The sequence below is a fragment of the Haliaeetus leucocephalus genome, unplaced genomic scaffold (assembly GCF_000737465.1).
Source record: "Haliaeetus leucocephalus isolate CR32 unplaced genomic scaffold, Haliaeetus_leucocephalus-4.0 Scaffold184, whole genome shotgun sequence".
Taxonomy (NCBI): domain Eukaryota; kingdom Metazoa; phylum Chordata; class Aves; order Accipitriformes; family Accipitridae; genus Haliaeetus; species Haliaeetus leucocephalus.
The window spans coordinates 5,090,246-5,116,963 of NW_010972620.1; the positions used below are offsets into that span (position 1 = coordinate 5,090,246).

Here is a 26,718-nt window from a genome sequence, read left to right on the forward strand (position 1 = left end):
AATAAGTTAGCATGTGTATTCTCCACCGCTGAAATGGTGGAAGAGTGTCAAGAGCTGCTGCTGCTCTAGGCTTCGCTGCAGACTCTGAACTGGCTTCTTCCCATCCCTACACGTAAAAGCGCAGATTCTCATAGAGGTAAACGTTGCCATATACAAAGCACACAGTTTATGTGATTTATGGCAAAAATAGGACATTTACGGTAAAATAGGCAGTGATGATGACTATGATGGAAGGGACACACTTCAACAAAAACAAAATGCATAACACTGTACATAACTGACATCAATCTTAGAGCTGCTGGTCCCCAAACCTGCAGGGAAGTCTGCCTGGAAGGTAGGGAGCAGGGTTTATTCCAGAGTTAGAGACCTTGCAAGTTTTAGGTGATTTTTATTTAAATTTTTTAAAAAATAATCAAAATGCTGCTATAATCCTATTAAAGAGGGTTTAGAGCTCACACCAATCCACAAATCTGACAAGAATTTATGGGTTTAGGCTTGCAAACACTTACTACCAGCTGCACTGCTTACCCTTCATGGAAGAAGGTGTTATATAGTACCAGTAAGTGGTTACAACACTGGCCTTATGTTTTTAAGACAGAAAATTCTACCACTTTTAGCTACAAAACAGGCTTTCTGAAAGGTGGAGGGGGGAAATCAATCTTAAAACCACTCCATTAATTGATCACAAACTCCAAAACACTTTTTAAAAAATGAGGCGGGGGGGTGGGGGGAGATAACATGGCCATGAAAAAGCAAAACATAATCGAAATATACAACAGTAGAGCGTGGAATAATTCATTTAACCCCACTTGAGAGTAAGACTTTCAAACAAGTCACACTTTTGGTTTTGCCAGTCCTTCTCTGAAGCTAGGATAAGTCATTCTTCCACTTTCCACTATACTCTCACACAGATAAGCACAAGACACTAATTAGTCATCTTTTTGGTGGAAAGGAGAGGAGCCATACTAGGGGAATTTTAAATTTTGTTTTAAAAAAATGTAATTTAAAATGACCAGCAAGCCAAACAGCATTTCCAGACGCTGGTAAAAGTGAAGGTAAGAGTTTCTTCACAGAGCTCTACTGTCATGCCCCAATTCTAACCTTTTACTAGTCCCAGCCAGGAAGCCTCTTCCAAGTGGAGGGCTGGGAATTATCCCCAATAGTTTTAGTATTGCAGAGGGAAGCGTCCGTTGTTGTTACCAGATTGGGATCCTGAGGCACGCTTTCCAAGTAGTGCTTGTGTGCAATGTGTGGTCGTAGTTCAGCAGGTCACATATACATTTCTACAAGCTCTACTACTAAAAAAATTTCCACCTACATAGGAACCTACATAGTTATCCCGTGCGGACCAGCCCGGGTACAGCTGCATATGAAGCTGTCGTTCCTTTCTTGCTAGTTCATAGTATTTCGCTTGCTCTTCTCTGGATAACGCGTGCCACTGAGGTGAAGAAAAGAGAAAAAGACAAAATAAAAAGCACAAGTGTGGTTTTTTTTTTTTAAGCGTGTTAACAGCAGAGTATATTATTTATATATAAATACAGCTAGAGTTGATTTTCATAAAAAAGAGATAAAACCAGATGATCTGGCATGCTGACATTCATATTTTATTTATAACTCCAGATTATAACTCCAGTTAACTCAACTGAGTCATAACTAATCATTTACGTTCACTCAGCCCCTTTGTCTCCTGATGAGAGCGGAGAATTAAGAAAACTAAACAAAAATGAAGAGCAGGGGAAAGGTTCCAGAAGCTGAACCACTTGGCCTGAGCCAGATCTCAGTTACAGGTTTAGAGAAGGTCTCCCCATCCTTTCCCCACTGGCACCCCCTCTCCTCTTCTAGCTCTCACAGGTGCTGATACCGGTACTGTACCCAAAGGCTTTTTCCTTCCCCATTTATTTTTCTGCCTGTTTTAGGACAAAATAAAAGTCTAAGATTTTTCCATCTACAGGTCATGGAAATAACATTGAAATAACACTGCTGTTAATTAACTGCCCCTCTTCCCCATGAATGACCCCACTGGCAAAAAATGTTTGCGAAAAGCAAAAACCAAACCAAGGCCTTTGGTTTAGCAACTTCCCTATCCATTATCAAAATATCAGGAAAACACAGTGATTCAGAAGGTGTGAATCCTACCGAGTTTCAGTCCCTGCTTGTGCTTCTCCCTTGTTACCTACCCTTCGACCGAGGATTTGGTTGATGGCTGCGCTCTCTTTCAATGTGCATTCTGCTACAACTTTTGCTCTCATTTCCTTCATATACAACATAAATGCATTAAGAGGTTTCTTTATGTGTGGCTTCTTTTTCTCTTCTTCTTTTTTGGAGTCCTGATGTTTTCTGAAGGGTAAAGATACAACAGACAGAAACCTCACAGTGAGAACCCTTGTGAATTTATTAAATTAATCCCCTCAATCTCTCTAGCATTAATCCTCAGAAATCTCTAGGAAAAGAACCAGAAGGTTCTCTAGTGCCTTCACCCTGGCTGCTGTATGAGAACAGTTTTAAGAGCGTTATAAGAAAACTCCATTGTGTGTTTATGCAGTATCACCAAGTACCCTCTCAGCCCCTAGAAGAACCTTGGAAGTACATGGGCACCCAGGAAAATGGGTTCATGGGGAGGGCTTCTGACCATGGTGGTAGACGAAATAATTACATCCTATCATCAGTGGGAACCAAAATGCTGTCTTTCTGCTTCACCCGTGAAATGAAAGGCAAGAAGCACCAGAAGCACTAGGGGCAGAGGCAGACCAAGGCTCTCCTTGATTCAAACCTAAACTTGATACCAGCTCTCTCTGCAGCTTTGAACAAGCCATTTATGCTCTAATTTATTGTCTCCTGTTGTGTATCCAGTATTTCACGGCTTCAAACTGGGCACTGAGTAACAGGGAAACTGGTCAAGAAGCTTGAACCTTGATCAAGAAAATTCCACTTCTTTGTTAAAATGAGTGAAATAAATAACTATTCATCTATGAATAGTCTACATGTGAACAACATGTCACAGAATGACTCTGAAAGACTGTTAACCACTATTTTGGCACACTTTGGTAGTTAAACCATGTTCAAAGCAATTAGAACAGAAAAGAAAAAGCAATTTTAAAAAGTATTTTACAGAAAAAACATTGCCACAAATCCAAGCCCTTTTAAAAGCCACACATGCACTGGTGATGCTTTGGACATTCTAAAAAGAAGACACGGGAAGCAACAACTTACGAGCTGTGGAGTGAGCCGACATCGCTCTGGGAAGATTCCTGTTTGACTGTTGGTGTGACTATGGCCGGATGAGGGATTCCAGTTGTATGTAAACTATGGTGTGGCGGGACCATGTGTGGAGGAAACCTAGAGGAGAGAAAGCTGTGTAAATCGTCAGAATAAAAATGAATGAATGGGGAGGGATGTGTACACACATTACAAAAAAAAAAAAAAAAGGCATATAACAAGCACATGACAGCTAGACAAAGCATATGAAAGCTGGCAGCATTAATTAGCAATAAATTAAACATAATGACTCTCCTAATGTCATTAAAGCCAATCTTCCCCTTCATTATCATTACTGACATGAGACATCATGATTTTTAACATCTTTAACAAAAGGCAAATTCAACTGGATGAACTTGGATGAAAGTGGAATTGCAGCTACCTGCAAAAAAATCCACCAGTCCATTTCTTTGCTAAGAAATCATGTGCGACAACCAAGGAATCAATTTTTATAGTTCTGAATCATGTTGTGAATTTGGGATAACATCTTTTATTCCATATTGACAGCAAAATAAAATATTAATGCCAAGACAATCTAGACGCGTTTTTGATAATCCTTATAGATGCCTCATTAGCTACATTGTGTTGATGGAGCAAAAGAAAATATTTATTTGTGTCTAATAAATCTCCGAGCCACATGGCTTTAACAGATAGTGGGAAGATTGTGGAATTCAGTCAATTTTGACCCATTAAGGTAACCTAGGAAGGCTTAAATTCATGCAAAATAACAGTCTAGCCTTTTGAAAGGGAAAAAATGTTGTCAGCTTTATGGTTTATGGTCATATACTTGGACAGGCCCCGGTCCTGCAACTGGATTCAGAGGGATGTGCAATTCTTCTGCATGAATCTAATTGCTCAGTCGGGGCCACAGCACGAACATGGCACAATCATGTAGCCTTTTGACCCAAAATGAACAAACTTCTCAAAAGCAGGATTGACTGCTTATCATTATTTCTCAACAGTCTCAGAAAGGTTTTGCAGTGAATAAGGAAAGCACACTATGACTGCCTGCCTTTCCCTTAGAAAATCCCCACTGAAGTCAACAGGTTTCCAGGGAAATGGGATCTAGCCTAAAATTTTGGCTAAGAAATAACTTCCCCCAAAATTCCAAAGCTAAAGTGATCTGGCAAATGACAAGGTTTTTTATCATTGCAAATCCCTACCCTCATCCCAGATTTTTGAACCATCTTGGTCCAAATAAAATACCCCAAGAATATGGAACATGCAATGGGATAAAGAATTATTTCTTCTATCATCAATATACAATGATTTTTTCTATCAAACAGGATGTAAAATGGGGTGATATACCATGGATAAGTAGACTGTATACAAGTATCAGAAATATAATGGGATTTTTTTTCCCCCTCTTATAAATTCCATTAGTGAGCTTAACCGCCCCCTCCCCCCCACCCCAAGCTGCCTAGACATTCCCTACATTCACAAGATGACACAGTAGTACTTTCATGAACAAGAGGTACTGTCCACTACGAGCTCTGAGGATCTTTGTCTATCAGCTGGTAGTACTCAGGATCATTAGACAGAAGTATTTTGTCTTTGAAGGCAGTGGTGGGAAGAGCAGGGACTGACAGGGAGAATGTGAAATTGTTCAAACTGTAGAGAATTGCAGCTCCTCTCAAACAAAGGCATGGAAAGAAGTAAAGGAGGAGGGTGTGATGGCAAGGGAAGAGGAGAAGGGGCAGCAAAACGGCCATTCCTAGTTCTGCTAAAGACTCATGGGCACAAATCTCCAAGTGGATTGTCAAAATGCCTTCCCCACTCTGACAAAAGTAGCTGGGAGAGAAACACGCGTCTGGGAAATGCTTTGGTGCACGGTAGGTCAGAACAGAAGACATCGGCAAGGCTGCAAGGAGACCAATGTCCTGGTCCCACTTCTGCCACAGAATTGCCTCACCATCAGCAAGACATAAACTTGTGGCCTCTGTACCATTTTTTTCTGTTCTCCCTCTCTTTACTTTTGTGTGCATGTATTTTGGTTGGACACGCTTAAAGTTTGTTCACACAGTGCCTGGGGCCTTCAGCCATAGTACAATGCAAACAATAAAAACTGACAGTAAGAGCTTTTTTTTAAAAACTAACTTACAAACATGGGTGAAAATAAAACCCATGGCAAAATCCTGACCTCACTGAAAGTGATATAAGCATAGTGATAAAAAGTTGACACACATTCTATCGAATGACTTGCTGTCCTAGGCAAGACCCAGTGTTCAAGAGAGGACTATGCTGCTGGGGCTAGCTAGGGTTCAAACTGGAATGAGAGCCAGTGACAACGGGACAATGAAGGATGAAGATGGAGCCGAAAACCCTACCTCCAGAGAACGGGCAGGAAGAGCTGCGCTTGTTGGACATGAGGACACAGTGGGAAGGGCAGTGGGCATACACCAGCAAGGAAGAAGAGCTGGGTGCAGTGGTAGCACAAGGACAGAAGGGCATGACAGTGGACCTGAATAAGGTTAGACTCATCACTGCAGAAGGGCTCCCAAATATCACAAAAGACTGATTACAGCTGGAATTAATGGGGACAAAAGATGGTGTCTGTTAAGCTTCTGAAGAGGATCCCTTGATGTGGCCATGATAAGTGGGTCATAGACTTGCTTCTCAAATGAGGATCTGGTCAAAAATTCAAACGCACTGCAAAATGAACTCTGCCTACATGGTGGACTGTTGCACGGTCAGGATGTTCAAAGGACACAAATTCAACAAAAGATAGGGCATTATTTATTTGTTTATTTTTGATGAAGATTTAAGTACGTCCAGCTAAAAAAAAAAAGGGAGGGTGAAGAAAATATGCAAAAAATGTAACTTCTCCCCCCTAATTATGAGGAAAATGTTTTCCCCATTATCATTTAGGAGAAAGAGAGCAAGTATTTGCACATTGGAGAGTGACCAGATGGAGAAGTGGTGCAGCGGAGGAGGAGAAGCCTACATACACACGTTGTGTGAAAGCCTGGCGGATGGCAAAACCTCCACTGACTTCAGCTGGGCTGAGGTTTTACCCACTGAGCTCTAAACTTCAGAGACACGGCAGCCTTCATCAACAGCCAGCTGCAGCTCAGTAGTTATTTTCGGGGTAGCAGTTTCCCCAAGGAAATTGTGTGTTCATTACCAATGACCGTTGGTTATTTCACGCTGAATCTCTCTCCCTCCAAGACACAAGGCTGCCTATTGGACTTACGCACTCCCTCCTATGTTTGGGGCTATAAAAACATGCTCCAGAACCCAAAGTTGCTCTCACAGTCCCATGGACTTCAGTGGGCTGGGTGAGCGTTCAGCCCAAAGTCTGAGTGCCTACTTATTTCCATGTAGACATCCACTCACATGGCAATACGAGTCAGGGAAGAGTGTTAACTTTTAAGTTCTGGCTACACTCCAACTTCAGTAATTACATTCAGCAAAAGTGAATTTCCCCTGAAATTTCAATTACAGAAGGTATTTTCCACTGCCACCACTTAACTGCTGTGCAGCGTTTGTCTGGTGTAATTCTGCTAAATTATTTCCTGATTTCCTCTCACAGCAGTTGTTTTTTCATAGTGGGTCCACTGTTTGCCCATCAGTCAGTTAACCCTGTCTCAATTTACATTAAGGGCATATTATAGAGGGGTAATGAAGGATCAAGAGATGTTATAAGCATGTTGCATGCATACAAAGTGAGTGGGGCGATGCTACAAGCGGACAAAAGGGTTGTAAATGGTTAAAACAACCTGAAGACACTACCTTAATAGTCTAAACCTTTTATGAAAATCACTATTAGTCACCCATTAACCTTTTATAAACTATTCATAAGCACACTCTAACTAATGAACTGTAATTACTAAGCTTAGGGAATATTCAGGGTTGGGAAGCGTTACGTGCTCCAAAGGTCTACACCATAATGCAGGCAAAGACAGGAACTACTTTTAAAGGAAGGCTCTGGAAAAACGTGGATGGAGGGGTGAGGTTGGGGTCTGCCCTGGCTTCGTCGTTTGGGCAGAGCCAACACAGCGACCCCAAGGCTTGTACCAGGGTCCTGCGGGACTGCTGCCCGGAGGCCAGCCGTGAAAAGCGTGTCTGCAGGCAAGCGTGGGCATCCCCGGGCACGCCAGCCCCATCTCCCAACTCTGCTGGCTACCCAGGGCAAGGGCTGTCCCGCGGCTGAGCCCAGGCGCTCCAGCTGATACGGCGGGCATGAGAAAACACGCGTCGAACCACGTATCAGAGCACGGTCTGCCCAGAGGGTGTTCCCATGTATGGGAAACCAGGAGAGGAGTTTCTGGGCTGAAACAAAGGATAAACATCTTAAATCTATTCATCAGTCTGCGTGTGTGCCTGAGCGTGCGTGCGCATGTGGGCTTATGTCAGAGACAAAAAGAAAGGCTGTGTGCGTATATGCACACCCCTCACCTTCGCCTAAGACATCCCCCCGTATTTTTTTCTCTAGACAAGTATTCCATGAATTGCAATAAACACCCTAAAAATTCTAAGCAGCTCATTATACACTACTGTCTCCTTTTATGGCTCCAAGCCAGAATATAATGATGAGTCTTAACTTGTTAAGGACAACTAATTTTTTGTTCCTGGCTGTCTCAGGGGCTTCTCTCTTACTCACTCTCACTTTACTTCACTGTTGACATGCTTCTGTTAACTGGATGTCATCTGCCTGCCTTGATTTTATGCACAAGCAGTGGGATGCATTTTTCTGTGCAACAATTCTGCTTTGAGTTGCATTAGATTTGTCATTATTCTCTCATTTTCCCCTTGCACTTGTAACATTTCATCTATTCCTGCCTTATTTTTTGAGCCACGGTGCACCCACATTATGGTTTATACATGATCTTGCTCCCTTTGAAGCCGGCAGATTTCAGAGCCAGCCCTCGTCAGGAGAAGTGCCTGCTACCAATTTAGCAGGCTGAGGGCCCCGAGCTCCAACAACTCAATCTAAAGGGGGTCACAGGGTGGCACAAGCGAGTGTCAGCAAGTGCTGTTTAATTGCCAATCTAGGCTTCTCCATGGTGTTTAAAGTATAATGACCCATCACTTAATTCTGAGAAGTCCTGGCCCTGCTGCTGAATGGAATGAATATCAAAGGATGTGCTAGAACAGGGCAAGGAGCCTACATTTCCTATAACTGCCATAAGTATAATAGACCTCTACTTCTGTCGTCCCATTACCACAATAATGTATTTAATTTGCTGTGTACTCTTTTTAACTAGATACCTTTCATAAAGCCTATCTTGGGAATATAGCCTCCCCCCTCCCACATCTCCCCCCTCCCTCAAATGACTAGCCTCTCTAATAACAATTAAACTAAATCAAGCTCTACTTTGCCTCACACCATGCCTGCAAGTCTTTTACAGATATGAAAAAAGATTAAATGGAGGGAGGGAACCATTGTTTAAATTTGCAGCTCTCTCCCCAACCCAGGATTTTTTTCTCCCCCATGCTGGGTCTATCAAATACTTTTTTTAAGTTGGTTTTGCAATTGTTTCTCTATTTGCTGGAACAACATGAGCAAATTTTAATTTTCTGCTTTTACTCTACTTACCTAAAGCACACAACACACTATTTCCCTACCCATTCACTCACCAGCTCTAGCTACAGGTTTCCATTTCTCAATGAGGTGTGTTTCCCCCACTCCCCTCCCCGCAACCTTTTCCTCCTTAAATCCTCTATACACCAACCTTCACATATTAAACTGCAGAGATGGAGAGGAAGGGACAGAGCAGGGAAGAGACGTGGAACCTTGCTATGTAATGCATGCTAATTTAATTATGTGCCATCATCAAAATGGATTAGCTGTTTCAGCCCATCAGGAAAGTCTAAACCTCCACCGATTTAATTAACCAGACTGAAAATCAGATGAACAGAAAATAAAACTATCATTAGGAGCAATTAGTGATTACTTAAACATAGTGCTGCCAACCAGTTTGTAAATAAAACTAGCAGCCCCTGGAAAATTAGATGGAATTAATTGGAGGTAGGGAGGGGGAGAAATATATACTTCTAAAGCCTTAGAGGGTCAGGCAGGCCCTTTTATGTTGACTATCAGTGTTTGGAGCTTTGGTGGGGGAAAACACAGCGCAATAACCTTCCTCCCAACTCTGCTTGAGGAGAGCCCTCCTCCCTCCTGAGACTCCCCTCTCGCACACAGCGCGCTGCTCTGGGTGACGGCCACCGAGAAAGCAAAAGGTATCACGACTTCTCCTCCTTGCTTTTTCAACATCACATTCTCCCAGCTTTTTCATTTAGTTTGGCTTTTAAAGACAACTTCCCGCTCCTCCACCTCTCCCTCAAAACCAAATTCTTAAAGCCCAACGACAGCACTAGGACACCCTCTTCTCCTCAAATGGGAAGGTACCCCTTGTCCTCTCCTCCTCCACCCTACTGAAAAACTAAGGGGGACTGTTTAACTGAAGTGCTTTCAGAAATATGCTTCCTAGATGAAATGCTCTCCTCTAGAGAGGGCAGCGGGAGGAGTTACATTTGCTCTCGATTCAGGACCTCAGCATTTGAACTCACCTTGACATGGAAGCATTGACAGTCAGAGCTGTTGGGTAAGGGTGGCGGAAACCCCCTGTCGTGATTGGGTACACTGGCTGACCTTGCCTGGCAAAAAAGAAGCGAAAGAGAGAATGAGAGAAAGAAAAAAGGGTTTAAAAAAAAAAAAAAACAACAAAAAACTTCTCTCTGCACAGTAAGCTTTATTCTCATTTGATCAGAACAAAAATCTTGGGGATTGTACAGCAAGGATCAAAGGAAAGAAACACAGAACAATTTGAATGCCATAAATCTGATAGGAATGGCTAATTAAATTTTATAACCTCTGCTTATGTCAATAGAGACCCTCTCCCCAAGCTGAAACTAGGTGTTTTGTTGTAATAATTAAAGGCGAAGTCTCGCTTGCTTTAATGGAGCCATCACACTAATTGAGGGCTACACATCCAAAGGAAAACAATAATGAATGTAAATTTATACCAAAATAAAGTACAGTGAATCAAAGGACTTCAGTTGCGCTTTGGGCCTCTTTCGGTATTTAGATCTCGGTGAGAAAACATTAAATTAACAGAGCTTAATTTGTAGCCTTTTGTCAGATTAACAAGTGTTGACAAGAGTTACCGGGGGAGAGTCCCCAAGAAGTATTGTGGGTAACCAATAGACAATCACACCTCATTACAATAATTAAAAAATACAGCAACATGCAAAACAGCATCCTCATGAAAGACACACAACTTTTTCTGATTGAGGTTTGTCTGTGCTGGCTAGTTCTTTTCATCTGTCCTTCAAATATATCATCTGATTGGGCAGGATGCTTTCTGGGGGGGTACTATGCTAGAGACATCCAGGCCAGTTGAGGATAGATGGGTTGGGAAGTTGAAGCATGAGCGCCAACAAGAAGGGAAATAAAAATCTTGGGTTACTTCTGCAAAGTTGGACATGCTACTCTCCTAGAGCAAAAGCAAATGCGATGGTATCACCCCTCAACAAAAACCACTTGGAGAAGCTGTAAGAGCTGTGGGTGGATAAGTATGTCATGGATGTTGACTTGTCATAAACCACTGGTGACGACAGAGTCTTCCAGTGGCAGAGGTGGCCATTAGCACCTGCCTGATGAAAGTGGCCACACATGGCAACATCCACATGGTTTGGCAGCCATGACAGGAGGTTCAAGGAGGACAAACCTGTGTCTGCCCACATAAAAATGTAAGAGAGACACATATGAGCAATGAGGCGCAGGTCAACGACAGTGAGGACTTTCTTCCCTGCACTCTCATGTCTTTAATGTTACTGACTTTTGGCGCTAGCCAAGTATATGTATTTTAAATGCTGAGGCTGTTACTGTGCAAACTTGAGCTAAGCAGTTGCAACAGAGGAGCATGAGGTGGCTGTACTGCAGCTAGGCCCTGCAAGCAAGAAAGAAGAAGAAAAGGAGCTGACATACATTCTACCAGCATTCAGGGTGTCCTACGTAAAAAGGAAATCGCCACAAATGAGGAGGAATTTAAGATTTCAGGGAGCAATGCTCTGGGTGTTTCTTCTGCTCATGCTGTGCTCTTCTGGAAAAAACAGCCTTCTGCAGAGCTGATGGATGTGCTTCACCTTCAGGGTGGGAGAGCCTCTACCCAACCAAGTTGCACGACCACCCCGCGAGGAAGGGCAGCCTGCAAAGTGGCCAGAGGCAGGCTGCTGTGGCCGACGTCTGAGCTCCAGCTCTCCTGCATCCCCACTTCTGTGCTTGAGAAAGGCCCCCAAAGCCTTGGACGCCAACCCCTCTCCTTGCCCGAGACCTGGGTGTGTGTGGGGACCCCCTGCTCTGCCCTGCTCTCCTTGGGGGTGTGAACTCCACTTCCTTACGAAGGGCAAACTTGTGAGGAGGTATTTTAGCACAGCTGGCCAAACAACCTCGAGCAGGAACAAACTATTTCTAGCTTTGGGCAATTCATTTCTAAAGAAATATGATCTCCCCCAAACCGATGAGGCCTGTTATGTGAGAAAAATAGGGTAATAGTCTTGATTTGTAATGCAGAGAACCTTTGTATCCAGCAATACAAACGTCTAAGTATTTAAATCAAATATACTGTACAAAAGGCCTAGGCACTGCTTAAATGCATTACAAACCCATTGCAGAGATGGCAACATAAGAAAAAAAAAGAAAATAAGGACTCAATTACTGGAGGGAACCTCATACCCAACAAAGCTCTGCAAGTGGGATACGAGAAGCTGAAAAGAAAACAAAACCCCAAACTAACTTTCCACGGCTTTTCTCTCAGCCAGTTTTAGAGTAAACTAATTCCTCTTTCTTGTTTGCAAGAAAATTCCATTCCTCAGATGCCAACTGCCCAGCCACGTCTCGACCAGGAATGCTGCTCACTGGCCGATGTAAAGGTCTACTGTTTCACAAGGAAAACGAAAAGGGTTTCAACGGGGAAGGCCAATGAAACTTAAAAATTGGACATTTAGAGTGAGGATGGCCCTGGTAAAAAAGAGTCCATGAGAACCACCCTGAGCCCACAGAAAACCGAATCTGAGAAAAACCCACGTGGTGCAGTGTAAGGGCATTAATGAGAAAAGGACACTTCTGCAGATCAGTTTAAAAATTCATGCTTCACGAGCCATCAGCTGGTTGAGATGACATGCAAAGCTGCGTCCAACTGCTCATGTTTGTTTAAGACCACATGACCTGGCATAAGTTTTAATTAATCTTCATGAGGTGGGTAAATTCGTAACCACTCAATGAAGTGGCAGTTGGCAAACAGACTTATCTCAATGCACACATACACATGCCCGCACACACACACATATACACGATTTTTAACATAAATTTTACACATCAAAAAAGAAAAAGGAAATTAAAAAAATGGAACTCCTTACTGTGGTACTAACCATCCTAGCGGATGGGGGATTTGTCCTACAGTGCCCGGTGATAACGGATAATAAGGAGATATATCTGGAGGATGTGGAGGCCTTGGAATTCCTATGGAAGAGGAACATAAAGCAGCATTAGTGTTGAGACATGGAAATAAATAAAATGTAAGGAAAAAGCACATAAGTTTCTAAATTGCTATCAATCCATTTCTATTACAATACTCATGGCTTCACTTTGGGTTTCTAAAGACTGTTTCATAGTCTTATTTTATAAAGTGAGCCTCTTGGCATCTAGCAGTCCAATCAGAGATAATTATTTTGTTATTTAGGATGAGAATTTAGGAGTTTCAGCTATAGTTTTGTTGTGACACTGTGCTAGGTGCCATCTTAAACACTAAATAGAAAGATGGTCCCTCTATCAACTTCATGGTTATTTTAGTCTCAAAGTCACCAAAGAGCACAGACCCAACCTATACGTTGACTGGGTATAGCATGGCATTATTCCAAAGTAACCTCCAAACCGAGTTACAAAGTCATTATAATTGCTAATGATGTCTGCTTTTGAGCAAACCTCGGAAACCTTTCCCAAAACCTAGGAGTGGAGGTGAGAGCCCCTGGAAATGCTTGGTAAAACTGGGGGCAGATGTTGAAGGTGTGCAGGGGAGGACAGAGAGCCCATCCATCCTCTCTGAAACCGGTGCAGTTCCTACTCGGAGAGCAGAAACCAGCTCCAGACACAAGCCTTAAATCTTAATGCTCCTTACCTTAAGAGCAAGTAAGAATTACTCAGAAGAGTAAGGGTTACAAGACTGGGTCTTTCAATTAACAAGCCAGAGCACAATTACACAGCAGAAGCAAAATTAAAACAGAGAGCATTAAAAGGAAGGGGTACTGTATTCATGGCTAAAAACTATTTTTTTAAGTCACTTGGGAAGCTTTTAATCTCTAAATTAAATCTTCTTGTGTGACATTTTCATGCAGACATTGCTTTTTCTTCATTACAAAACCCAAACAGATTAACTGGGCTTTAACCATCCGGCGAGCTATTTGCACACTTGAAAGAATGTTCACAGAAGAAAAGTAAACAGTCTACAGACGTTAATCATATGTTTTACGATAACCATTTAAAAGCTATTCCCTGTACTACCATTATTTAAATGAGAGGTTGACTATGCCATTCACTTGCAATACCCAGGGATGGCGAGATGGATTCCTTTTAAGCCATGTGAAGTTAGCATTAAGCACAATTAGAAGGGGGCCCCAGTTGAAGCGTAGGGAGTGAAAACCAGCTAATGCACAGCCTCATTCCAGGGCTGGAGTTTAGATAAATTATCTGCATACGTTAGGGCCAACACAGAACGTTTCCTTTGACAAGAATTCAGTTTCTGATGTACCTTCCAATTAACTAGCTGGGATTTGGATTAACAGAAACAAAACCACTGTCACTAGGAACTCAATGCAGCCTCAAGAAAGAAGATTGACACTGTTTGACTTCTCTGGGCCCTCAGGTTAAACAGGGACTCTTAAAAAGTTAGAATAACATGTAAATTCTACTCTGTAACACCAATAAATCTAGTCAGGGTTTTACGCGGTGCTCTATATTCAAGACGACTGCCCTTCAGGCTGAACTGAGAGTTGGGTAGACTTACATTGGGGAAAAGAGTTGCAAGTGTAGAGCTGGAGCTAAGTAGTTAGAGTGGATGAAAATTCAACATTATAGGAGAAAAATGGCTGAACTCCTGACACAGAAACAATGGGATTTGGGGAATTAAAAGAGATTCATTTTGAAACCGGTCATGACCCACCACCTTTAAAATTCCAGCTGCAATTTTGTAAGTGCAGATCACAGAACATACATGTTTAACTCTCTGGGTCGTGCATGCAAACCAAGCACTTGGTCGATCGAACTACTACGTGGGGTATCATGCTTGCAAAGAAACACACCTGCAAATGACCCCACACATGCAACTCTGGTGTCACCCTGCAGAAGCTTTATGGAAATTCACCCAGTAGGTTTCCTTCTGAAGTCTAATTGGCTTAAAAAGAAACTACTTTGTCAGGGTTCTTGCATGCATTTGACATTTTACATGTCCCCTTTGGTGCTCCAGCATGGGAAATCCTTCCTTCTGCACTCCTTCCCCCTAACACACAAAATGGAAAAGATCCACCCACCCACTCTCCAAAAAACCCAAACTATTTCCCACCTACCTGTTTTGGGATCTACGTCAGCTGGTAAGTGTGGAGGAGGGTTTCCCGGTGTGAAGTGCTCATTGCTGTACGTGATAAGCGGCGTAAGAGGGTGTACATGGTGTGGGTGCTGCACAACTGGCACTTTGTTAGACTGTCAAGAGAAAAAGGTCGACGGCGTTAGAGGAGTGCCGGGTACTCCCCACTGCAGCACGAGGCATGACTTACAGAAATCCGAGTACCCAGGATTTCAACATGGTCCTCAGACTTTTTCAGATCCCTTCTTGGCGTCACCCTTGCAGTTTTCCCACCCTCTTGTTTAAAACCTCCTCACACACTTTGCCTGCTCTTGAGTTTCTTTAATCTTTTTGACCTGTCATGCTCCTGTATGGAGCAACAGCAATTCTTCAAAATTTTTCCTTTCTATTTTATAATCTCGTGCTTCACCTCCAAGATGCAGGCAGACTCCTTAGTGAGGGGCTGACAGAGTCCCCCATTTAATTAGCACGAGACCCAAATGCTCACTGACCTGCAGGTCTTTTCCTTTCCCCTTCCTGTCCTCACTTTCAGTTCTGCATTTTACTGCTCATTGCAAATACTCCAGATAAAAAGCCTTTGTAGTGCTAGAGTATTCCCTTCATCAGCAAGCATTAAGCTGACAAGCAATCACCTGCATATTTTATATATATATATATTTTAGAAGAGGTGACTAATTATCAATTCATCAGAGAGCGCTAATAAATGGAAACTGGATACTGATGAATTAGGCTACTAAAATATTCAGCTATATAAATAATGGCAAAAACACAGATAAAGCCATTGAAATTAACACTCTTGTGGGGGGAATAATCACGCAGATATCATGAGGTTTTCCCTGACACATTCCCACATTCCTAGCTTGGAGGGGGGGCGGGGGTGGGCAATCTTTTTCTTAACAACAATAAAAAAAAAAAAAAAAGGAGTGAATGAATGAAAGGAAAAGGCAGGCTGAACTGTAACTTACCCTTACAAGATCACAAAGAAAAAATTAAGCTGAAACAAGCGAACTGCTGGACCATTTACTGCAAGTAATCCAATTGCAAAAAACCCTATTCCCCATAGAGGATTTTCACTAAAATCCTACAACAGGGACATTTAACCAGATTAGGTACCAGCAAAGATAAAGAGGCTGGTATTAGATGATGAATGGATTAGAGTCAGGTTTCATTTTAGAATGTGTCTTCATTTCCTTTTATTACTTTAAGTAAGGAACAACTTGCATTAACATCAAGTAAAAGGAATCACATTAAAATAAAGTAGTGATACCAGGGCGGCCCCCGATAGCGCCGCTGCCGTTCAGGGTCCGCCAGCGCTCTCCTGCTCGGAGGACGGCTCCGGCCCCACCGCTCGCTCCCCAGCACCCCAAACACAGGCGCCCTCGCCGCACCGCTTTAGACAAGTTATTATCTGATCTCGGTTCGAATGCTCCGAGCTTCCCTTAAAAGCATTTTAAAAAGAATTCAGTTATTCTTTGGGGAGGAGTTTCTAAACTGGGGGGGAGGAAGAGGGAAGAGAGACCGAGAGCTTGGAGGAAAAGACACGTCAGTCTTCCCCGAATAAACAAGAAGTCCCTCCATCGTGCTTCGGTCAAGCTAAGCTTCACCTTCGGCTCTTGCAGCCTCCCTCAGCCCGGGAAGCTCCCCGAGCCCCAGCCTCAGCCATATGCAGCTATTTGACTCACCCTTTTGATAACCTGCAGAAAAAAAGTGTGCACCCAAGAGAAGCAAGCCAAAGAGTAGCGCTTACGCTTCCCACAACTTTTACTGTGTTTATCTCTTTTTGCAGCCCTTACATGGAACGATTCCCCTCTAATACCACGCATGTGGCACAGGAGAGTCCCACGTCAAGCAGCCACCACGCAGGACAGAGCGTGGTCGCGACAGCCAACGTTATGAATTACAGCACGTTGTGTTGGCTGCGTTGTAGGTCAGATCTGCCAGTTGTGCAGCCAAGGACAACTTTTGGCCACACAGATCCACAGCGGTTTCACATCAGAGGAGCGATGGGGATTTAGCCCCTTAATTCAAAAAGCCGAAGGAGATGCTCTAACCCCACATCTGTTCTCTTCCAAGTGAACCAACCTAAGCAGTCTGAAAGTAACTGAAAGGTTTGTCAAGGACTTCACGTAACAAATCATCATGCAAACTAGCAGGCATCTACTCAACAACACATGGCATTATATGCCAAATGACCACTTGATCTGGTTCACAAAAGGCAATCATTCCAAATAAGAGGGATTTTTGCTGGCCAAGACCTGTGTGAATTCTTGCTGTTAGGTGACCCACAGTGTGGCTGTTAGCTGCTGTAGCTCTGTGCTCTCCCAACTCTATCTTCACATCATCAAAAAACCCTCACCCAGATCCTGACAGACACCGAGGGTTGTCTTTCATGGAAAGCTTATTTTCATAGAAACTGGAACCGGTTAGTTAAAAAAATAAGTAAGTGACAGAATAACATTAGAGGGTCAGACTTAAGCCAACAAACAAGAAACAACACGAGAGAGGAAAGCTGGACTTAACATGCCTGTATCACCAAAGCCAGATATACCATAGGGGGTTACATGTAAACTGTGGGAAACTACCACCCACTGCTTTGAAATACCAAGACCCCCCCTGCCAATATCTCCACAAAATGGCATGAGTGCTAAATTATTATGTATTTTACTTAACACCTTTCAGAGATAAATAAAAAGCAAAAGGAAAAAAAAATCAACAACAAAGCATTTGAACCTTAGTCTACAAACTCTTCCCCAGGTAAGTCATTTTCACTTGGGTGACTGCCAGGCACTCAGACAATTCATATAAAAGTACTGGATGTAAGGGTAGGATACTTTTTTGCCACTCTGACGATGCTGGGGCAGAGGTGTGGGAGGAATGTACTGGGGCAAAAGGGGGAACTGTCATCTACATGCTCAAAAATACGCTCTCTGGGACAGAGAGCATGATCCACTGCCCCTGCAAATCAGTCTGCATCTGTATCACTACCCCGGGCTGGGTTTGTCTCCTGTTTTGCACTGTTTATCACACACTGGGAGAAGGGACTGTAACTCTGCTCAGAATAGCATGCACAATTCGCAAGCCAAGCTAATCATACATAATATGCTAAATAAGCTGCTCTTTAAAAGCAGCATTCCCGAAGTTAACTAAGCTTCCTTGGAAAAGAGAAAAAGAAAGGACTAGCTAGGAAAGAGCAGGATTAATCCCACACATACATCTTCCTTTGAAGTCAATGGGAGCTCTGCCTGAGTAACAAATGTGGTCCTAACCCCATCCACTGGCAATGAAAGGTAAACCGCAGAAGCCATCAATAGGAGATACCTATTGGATGACCTTAGCCATCCCCCTGCAAAAGGTCCTTCTCCAATATACATTTGCCAGTACTTTATCAAGGGTAGTTTTAAGCTAAAAGCCATTGTGAGATGCAGGAATTTCTCTGGCAACTTGAAGAACTCCATTTATGGCTATGTCAGGCACGGAAAGGGGAGCTGCACTGGTACGCACAGATTAGCATCAGGGCATGTGGTAATAGGACGGGAACAAGTGGAGACTTCTAGAGAGAAATCCCAGCATCTACAAAGTACCAAGTCATCTGCTGATAAATCACTCCTCTCCACTGAAAGCTGGGCTCTCATACGCTGGGCTAGAGGGCACGGTAAAGAATTGCAAAAAAACAACAGAAGTTTGCTTTTCTTGATAACCCCTGCCCGAAGCAAACCAGAGGAAATTGTCCCCATAGAGACTCAACTACTAAATCTCTCTATATGAATTTGAAATGTTTCTGGAAGTGCTTAAACACAGATGACTTTAAACAATAATGGAGCTCTGGAATTAAAAAAAACAAACAACCAAACCCAAAACCCAACCCAGAACAAATTTCGGACTGATATATGTTGGGGCGGGATACTGAGATCCATTTAGCCTAAGTTCTGCTAGGTGCCTTCAGGGAACAACAACAAAAAATATCTGAACTTCAGATTTAAACTGCAGGGGATTGTGTGTATAAATTGCTGTGTATTAGTCTTTGTTGCGCGGTAAGGACATTTCATTAACAGGATGAAAGATGCTTCTATGCGTATACAGCCCAATTTAATACACCCCACTGATGAATACTCCCCATTTATTGAAGAAGTTAATACACGCTGTATAAATCAATAGTTCCTAAGTCTCTGAAAGCAATGTAAGACTTGCACGAGATGAAACATTGTATTGTTGAGCACACAAAGAGGAACCAACCTTTAAATAGGAAGAGTTTGTTACTGCAATTTCTGTTTGCAAATTCATAGCTTGTTTGGCTTTGGTAATAAAAACATGGTATCAACTCAAAGTCAGAGAAAAACATGCCAGAGAGGTCGGAGGATTTGTCCTCGCCGGGATAATGTGGTGTTAGTAAAAGCAGGTCTGCAAGAAAAAGCCACCCAGGCTGAAAACAAGCCACCATGCCATTGCATCAGCGAAGCAGCCAAACCCTTCGGCTTCAAGACGAGTGGCCTGCGGCAAACTGGGCTCTGCCACGTTCCCGGCCCAGTAGCCAAGGGCAGGGCAGGGAGGATGCTCCTGCCCCAGCACGGCCCGAAACTCTGGCTGCCCCCGGCACAGCTCCCGCAGCCGCGGCCAGGGAAGGGACCCCCTTCCCCGACCCGGGGCGACCTCTTAAGTGTACTTAAAGCCTCGAGTCCTGCTCGGGAGGCAGGGACGGGGTGCCGTCCGCCGGGCACCCCCCGACCGCCTGCAACTGGGAGTGTGGCAAGGGAGAGACTGATCAGGCACTTGCACCCCGGACCCCCAGAGCCCCCTCCCCTCCCTCCGCTACGAGTAATGGAGGAGGAATGAGAGGATGCCATTCACCTTAAAACCTATTAATCAATAGACGCTGAAAACAAATGGAGCTAGAGCTCCGCCTGTCTTCTTTGCCATGTCCTCCTCTTCCCCGTTTCCCCATTGCTTTCCCTTTCTACTGAAGAAAGATGGGCCCTGAAAGTGCCTTTATGAGCTTAATACAATAAAACAAAAGCAGCACAGAAGAGGGTTTGTCAGCCTTTTCCCCTCCTCCAGGGTGGATGCAGAAGGTCTTGAATTAGCAGGCCCTCCTGGAGTTGCTCCCTGGGCTTAGCAAAGGGTACCATTCAATATCAGTTCACATTTAAAAAATAGGTTTATAACTTGTCTCCCTGTATTTTCCAGATGGTGCTATTGCAGTTATGCTGACTATGGCCAGTGAAAAGCTAACAGATGTTCCTGAGCTGCTCTGCAGCTCCGAAGATGCTCGTAAGAGAAGAGTTTCTTTTTTTCTAAAGGTTGATCTCTTCTTGGTTCTGCCTAGGAATGACACCACCACTCCCCAAATCAGAAAACTAAGTTGCAAGAAAAGGCAAATCCCAACATATTGCTGCAAATATTGGAATATTCTTCCACTTCCAGCCAGGTCACCAACACCCAAAGCAGAGCACCCATCAGCAAGCACCACTCCGGCCCCGGGGATCACCCACATCAGCAGCCGCTGCAGGTGGCACCCCAAACTTCAACAAGGAAACGGCAAACCATTCAGGTGAACTGAAAAGCTAAAGCCAACCAAACCCACTAGCTTTATGTAACTTGGTCCTCATCCCCTTCCCAAGCATAAAAATTCAATGCCACTGATGAAGCATTTCCTGAAAAAGTTGAAGATTTCATTTTACCCAGCTGTTTAGCTAGTGGAGTCACAGTTTATTTTTTTGAAGGATGCTTTCACACCTGGCTAAGCATTTTCTCCTGAAAACTACTTCCCCTTGCTCCATTATGGCTGATACAGTGGCCCGAGCCCTTTCACAGTTTAATGTAGCTGATTTCTGCTGAAGGTCCTGCCCTAAGCTAACTGCCCATTGTAGCGGGAGACAAGGCCTCCATTGATAATCACAACTCGCCCTGCTAAAAAAAGGCTCATTTTCTTCTTTCACACAAATGATGACAGGAGCACTGACAACCATGTGCTGGGACAATACCCCCCCTAGACAGAGCTTCACACAAAAAAACCCAACCCCCCACTGCCCACCCTTTAATAAATATTAAAAAAAAAGGGAGGGGGGGGTGGAACGGGACACTTTTGCATCCTTCTGCTTCTTCCCCCTCCCTCCCTGACCACTGCCCAGGCCAGCGAGTGCCTACCTGCTCCTGCAAGAACTGCTGGCTTTCCAAGAAAAAAAAAAAAACAACCCGTGCTCTATTAGCAATGTCTCAGACAAAACAACAAAATCAGCTTCCTGGCTTTAAGTGTCCAGCAATTCATTCAAGAAAAGAATCGTTTTCTTTTTTTTTTTCCCCTTTAACTATCCTGCATACAGGAGCACTAAGGCACTGTGCTTGACATTTTCGGCATCCTTCCTGTAAGGGAGCGAAGGTACTGAGGGGAGGGGGCGGGGAAGCAAGGATTTAAGATGTTCAGGAAATTTCCACTTAATTTCGCCAAAAGGCAATTATGTGAAATGATCTGGTGACAATTAGCATATGCCAAATCCTCTAGCGTAAAAGGGAAAGAACTGGGGTTTAGCTATCTAATTACTGCCTGTTAGTTCTTATGCAGGAGAATTAAAAACACTCGTAGTAAAACATTATTATTAAGTGTGCTCACACTTTGCTTTCAAAGCTGCTGTGGACTGTAATCCTACTGCTGTGGTATTCGGGGGGGGGGGTGGTGGTGGTTGTTTTTTTAAGTTAAAAGAAGAAACTTGGGGTTTTAAATACAAGTTAAGTGCTGCATTCTTGGACCATGTGGTGTTACTCTAATGCCAGGTCAGACCCAGACAAGCACCTGCTACACAGCTGTACATTTTGAGATCCTTCAGCAACACTTGGAATTACATTTACGCCAGTCAGATTTTACCTCACTCATTCTCTTAATGCTTTTTTGATAAAGAGAAAGCACTCTGCTGCACCCGCTCTGCCCGATCTTGGCGTACAAACTGGGACACCAGAGTTCCCCCAGCCTATAGCCAGAAACTACGGCCTGCGCGCATCCAGCCAAGCCTTACGCTGCATCTCAAAATTAGAGGAGATTTGATCAACAGGTGGATTTCCCCATATGAGGAGGACAGGGTAGTGCTCAGACTCTTCAGGTTTCAGGCACCGAGGTGCCCAGATCTACTTCCTCCATTACAAAAGGAGAGGCACAGTTTCTTCCCCAACCTGACAAACACTGTGCTTTCTTCGCATACTTTAGTTTAATTACTAGACAGATATTATCTCTGTAGAGCAGGCAAGCCTTCGTTCATGTCTAACAAGGCAAAAAGCAGAAAGACTTGGCATACATTAGACTAAAACTGAAAAACACTGTTTTCTCAAGCAGTACCAGTACAAGGCGTGCTGGATACACAACCACTAAGCAAAGAGACTGGTGAAACCTAAGCAGGTCTTCAGAAAACGGTCCTGAACACGAAGGGGGTAGAGAGGGGAGAGATACAGAGCAATAATGCAAGCACAAAAATTCAGAAAAGATGGGAAGAAGGGAGATGTGAATATAAGCAAAAGGGTGCTTATAATTGCCCTCATAGACCTTATCTGTTATGAGCTTTGTATGAATACCTAGTAATGCAATTTTACTTACTGCCTAGCATTCTCTAAAATGCCACATTATAAACAGCTTTAATTCTTGCATACAAATCGCTTATTTCAGCACTAGGCAGATATATACTGTAGGAGAAACAGCTCCACTGATTTTGTTAGGGTATCTGTGACTTCTGTCTACAGTAAGAACTTGAATGTGAGGCTGTTAAAAAACTGCAAGAAATGAAAAAAAATTAGCATGCATGCCTATACCCACTTATACTCGGCAATTTCAGTAATAACAGCATTATTAAAAAAACTAACATACATATACATGTCTTAAGATACGATGCCCAGTTTTCAGTACAGCTTTTTAAAATGCAGTATTCACAAATTATAGCGGACTGTTCTCAATGCCGATACACAATATATGTAGCAGATGTATATTAAATAGCTTAACAAATAACAAAGCTCTAGAAAACGTTTTCATTTTTTAATGTGATAAAAACATTACACGCCGCCACAAAACAACTGAGCAATGAAATTAAGTAAGTCCAGATCAATTACTTCTTGAATAAATTCCACAAAGTTTCCCTAAAAATGTGACGTTAAGTGCACATCAGAACTGAAACACCTTGCAAATATTTTGGAAGAAAAGAAACAGGCACATTTATACAGTGCTGTCAGGCCTTTTGCCCCAAGTCCCAATAAAAAGAATTCCTCGAAAGGTAAAACGCTTACAAGATCTCATCACCAGCCATGTAAAACCCACATATGCAACAGCATGCAGTGAAAGAAGAAACATCTAAATAACTGTCCTTCTAGATTAATTCATTTTAGATGAATTCTACAGAATTTTATCCCTTGGTTTATACCGGAAAAGGCAAATAAATCAACTAAGCTACTCAGGCAAAGGTACCAGAGAGTACTGAAGTGATAGAAATCCTCCTCCTGGATCGAGTGACTCTGTAAGCAAGCTTGGCAGAGTTAGAAAAGAAAACAGCAGAAAACTCAAGACTCCCATAAAACCACTGTTGAAAACGCGATGCTTTCTAAAATTGTTAAATACATTTCTATTTTCTGTGTACAATTACGGGCAACGTACAGAATTGGCTGAGTGGTAGGTTTACTTTCTGTAATACATATTAATAGGAGAAAAAAAGTCTCATGGACTTCTGACAACGAACACAGAACCACTGTGTCAAAACACGCTACCTCATGTTTATCAACATTCAGTTTTATTTTTCATATTCTTTTATCACTGGGTGAAATCATTTTTATGTAGTGTCTCTAAAATTTTCAGCTTTCACATTACAGCTGAGCTTTCTGAAGAATTCAGAAAATTTAACTGAGTGTCAACCAAACACAGGATCAAAAGCACCCAATTAAAAACGACTACATACTATTTTAATAATTAAAAAAAAATAAAACTCGTTTTGTGTATGACAAGAGTTAAACCATTCCACCTCCAAACCCCCTTAACTGTAACATGTGCCCTGCTACAAACCAACTTTTTCTCCTTAAAAAAAAAACAAAAAAACAAAAAACAAAAAAACAACCCAAACATTTTTACCTTCATGGTTTCAGAGTTAAGGAAATATCGTACTGAACTGAAGAAAGCTTTGAAGTGGCCCCCTCCGCCCCAAAGGAGAAAAAGAAAAGAAAAGCTAGTGATGTCATGGTCACTGTGTGAATGTATGACTGCGGATGTAACGCACAGCTAATACACGCACACATACTTCTCCCTCGCTGGTAACCATTGTTCAGCATCCAGAAATCAGCCCCTGAAACCTGCTGTACACCAGGCTCTGAAACACAGCCCCCCCCCCCGCGACAAACCCCGATCCCACCCTGGATGCAAGAGAAAAAAATTTCTCCCCCCACCGCCACCACTTTCTGTAAACCAAACCCCAAAATCAGGCGGAGGGAAGGGCGAAGAGGAGGAGTGCAACAACTCTGCCCCGCTGCACCATTGTGTCGCGACAAAACGGCGCTCTGCCGCTGGCTCCTCGCCACCGCTGTAAAATTAAAGTGTCATCGAAAAGTCGCGCTTCCCCCTACTAAAAAAGATGATTACCATAAAATAAATAAATAAAAACAACGTTGCTAACAAAGGTCACAGCTGGAGATGCCTGCTTGATTTCTCAACACCCCCCCCCCTTTTTTTTTTTGATTCCACACAGGAGGAAAGAAAAGGAGAGGGAGAGAGGGGGGAGAGGGAGAGAAGTCACATCAGAAGTTCAACGGTCAAGACGGAAAGCGCGCACACAGAAAGTGCTACTCACCCAGCAATTCAAATTGAGATGCCAGCAGCTGAACTGCTGGAAGAGAGAGAACCCAGAGGCAAGCGCTCCTCCTTTACCACTCAAATCTTCCATTCCCACTAAAATTGCATCCCTCGGGTACATAACAGCTTTGTCTTTCCTTCTCTTAACCTCCAAAACTTTTTTCTTTACTGTCTAGATGCCAATTGTGCTGGCTTTGTATTATTTTCCTCGCAGCTTTTCTCTCTCTTTTTCTTTCCCCGCTCCCCCCCCCTTCACTTAAAGTACTGGAAAAGCTGTCTTAAAAGATCAAGATGTCTCCAGTTTTTTGGCCTGGTGTTTTCTGAATGCTCAAAATCCACTGTCATGTTGGCTGTGAGAAGTGTCTTATTTCTAAATTGTCGGCTGCGGTTATCAAAATTTAGAGAAGCCTCCTGTCTTTTCTGATACAGCACTTTACCATCACCCTTCCAGGGAGTGGGGAAAAGACCTTCCCCCCCCCCACGCAGGTATGTCTGCTCAGAAGAGCTAAAAAGCAGTTACCTTGGAAATCAATGACAATGCTACTACAACCCAGGTTGCACAGGTATTACTAAGTGCAGCGAAGAAACGCCGGCCGGCCGTGAGGGAGCATGATCAGTTAAGTGTAGCAAGCAGTCACTTTATCTGCAAGATTGTCAAATCCCTCAAAACAAATTTCTTAGGGGGAGAGCTGTAAGGAAAATATATTTTCTTGTCATTGTGACACTGAGGTGACATTTGGCAGACCTTTACCATTAGCTCTGGTCTCCCCCCCCCTCCCGCCCCCTTCTCCTTTAGTATTTAATATTTCTGTAAACCACTGACCCCACTGTAAAAGCAACTCGCGAGGAGCTTCAAGATCGCTAACGTTACGGTGCCCTGGCTATTGTATTTTCCCAAGCTGGTCCTAAGTGAGAATAAACAGGGATACCCAGAGAGCATCGCTGAACTGAGCAAGGGTGAAGCCTTCTCCCCTGCGCCTCGCTCTTGCCCGCGAGCGTCGCAAGATGCCCGCTTCCCAAATCTGAGCCGGGTACCGAGGGCAAACCGCAGCATCCGAGTTCACCAAGAGTCAACCTCCCGGCTCTTATGTATCCCTTTCCCTAAAGTTGCCAAGTAGTTACTCTGCAACAGGGGCAAAAGCCAGAAAGGCTGCTTTAACGGGGAATAATTAGGAAACCGTGGCCGCGCTCTTCCCCTCCTGACTTTCTAAGGGAGTTTGTTAATAGTGACGGATGCTGCGCGCAGGGAGAGCGATCGCCATGTGGGACGGACGCTGCTGCAGACGAGGCGCCGAAGAGGACCAGTTGCAAACACTTGTCTTCCCCGCACAACATCTGGGCGACTCACGCGAACGAGTTCAGCCCCCCTCGTCCCCAAAGGATGAAACAACAGGTCTAAATAAATAGAGGGAAAAAATTAAACCTGTTTCGAACTGGGAGACCTCGAGCGGTTCCTGGTTTGCTTTTTAAGTGGCAGTTTAATCTGCGAAGGCTGAACGAAACAAACCAAAAAAAAAAAAAAAGGCAAACCAAACCAAGACGCAAACTGGCACCCAGGACCCGGGGGAAAAAAAAATAAAAATAAAATTTAGGGGCAGATGAAGCAAGGAGGGGGGAAATCCGTGGGTTTTCTGTCCTCCTGAGCAGCGTCCCCCCTCTCCCCGCACCGCTCTGGCCTTCGCGTGCAAAGTGTCAGCCAGCAACCTTTAAGGCCCTTAATACCAAAACAAAACCCCGCGATTTCCCTTTACACGGCGCTAACAAAAGCAACGAGGCTCCAGTTTGACAAGTAAAAAGCCCCAACAACACGGCAACTAATTGCCTTCCCTCCCTCTATTCACAGCAGCCACCACACTCCAGCGGCCGCCTTTGTCACACGTGCGATTTCCCGCGGCAGCCGCCAGCCCCGGGGCCGCTGACGGACAGTTCCCCACCATTTACCAACAATAACTTCACAGAAGTGCGAGCAAACGGGACGGGCAACTGGAAATTCAGGATCTGCCGGCTTTCCCCTCAAGATGCGCGGCACGCGGGAAGGAGCCCGGAGCTCCCCGGGACCTCCCTTACTCCTACCCCCCC

General features: G+C 43.7%; 1 protein-coding gene across 1 annotated transcript in view; it reads right to left on the reverse strand.

The window, feature by feature from the left end:
• TCF7L2 (transcription factor 7-like 2 (T-cell specific, HMG-box)) overlaps positions 1–26,718 on the reverse strand; it is a 119,047-nt gene that overhangs the window by 13,362 nt on the left and 78,967 nt on the right. The window contains exons 3-8 of the mRNA XM_010564988.1: positions 14,821–14,953; positions 12,619–12,721; positions 9,769–9,855; positions 3,211–3,336; positions 2,178–2,337; positions 1,331–1,438 (exon numbers count right to left, since the gene is read on the reverse strand). Of these exons, the coding sequence (XP_010563290.1) occupies positions 1,331–1,438; positions 2,178–2,337; positions 3,211–3,336; positions 9,769–9,855; positions 12,619–12,721; positions 14,821–14,953 (717 nt within the window). The remainder of the gene's footprint in view (positions 1–1,330; positions 1,439–2,177; positions 2,338–3,210; positions 3,337–9,768; positions 9,856–12,618; positions 12,722–14,820; positions 14,954–26,718) is intronic.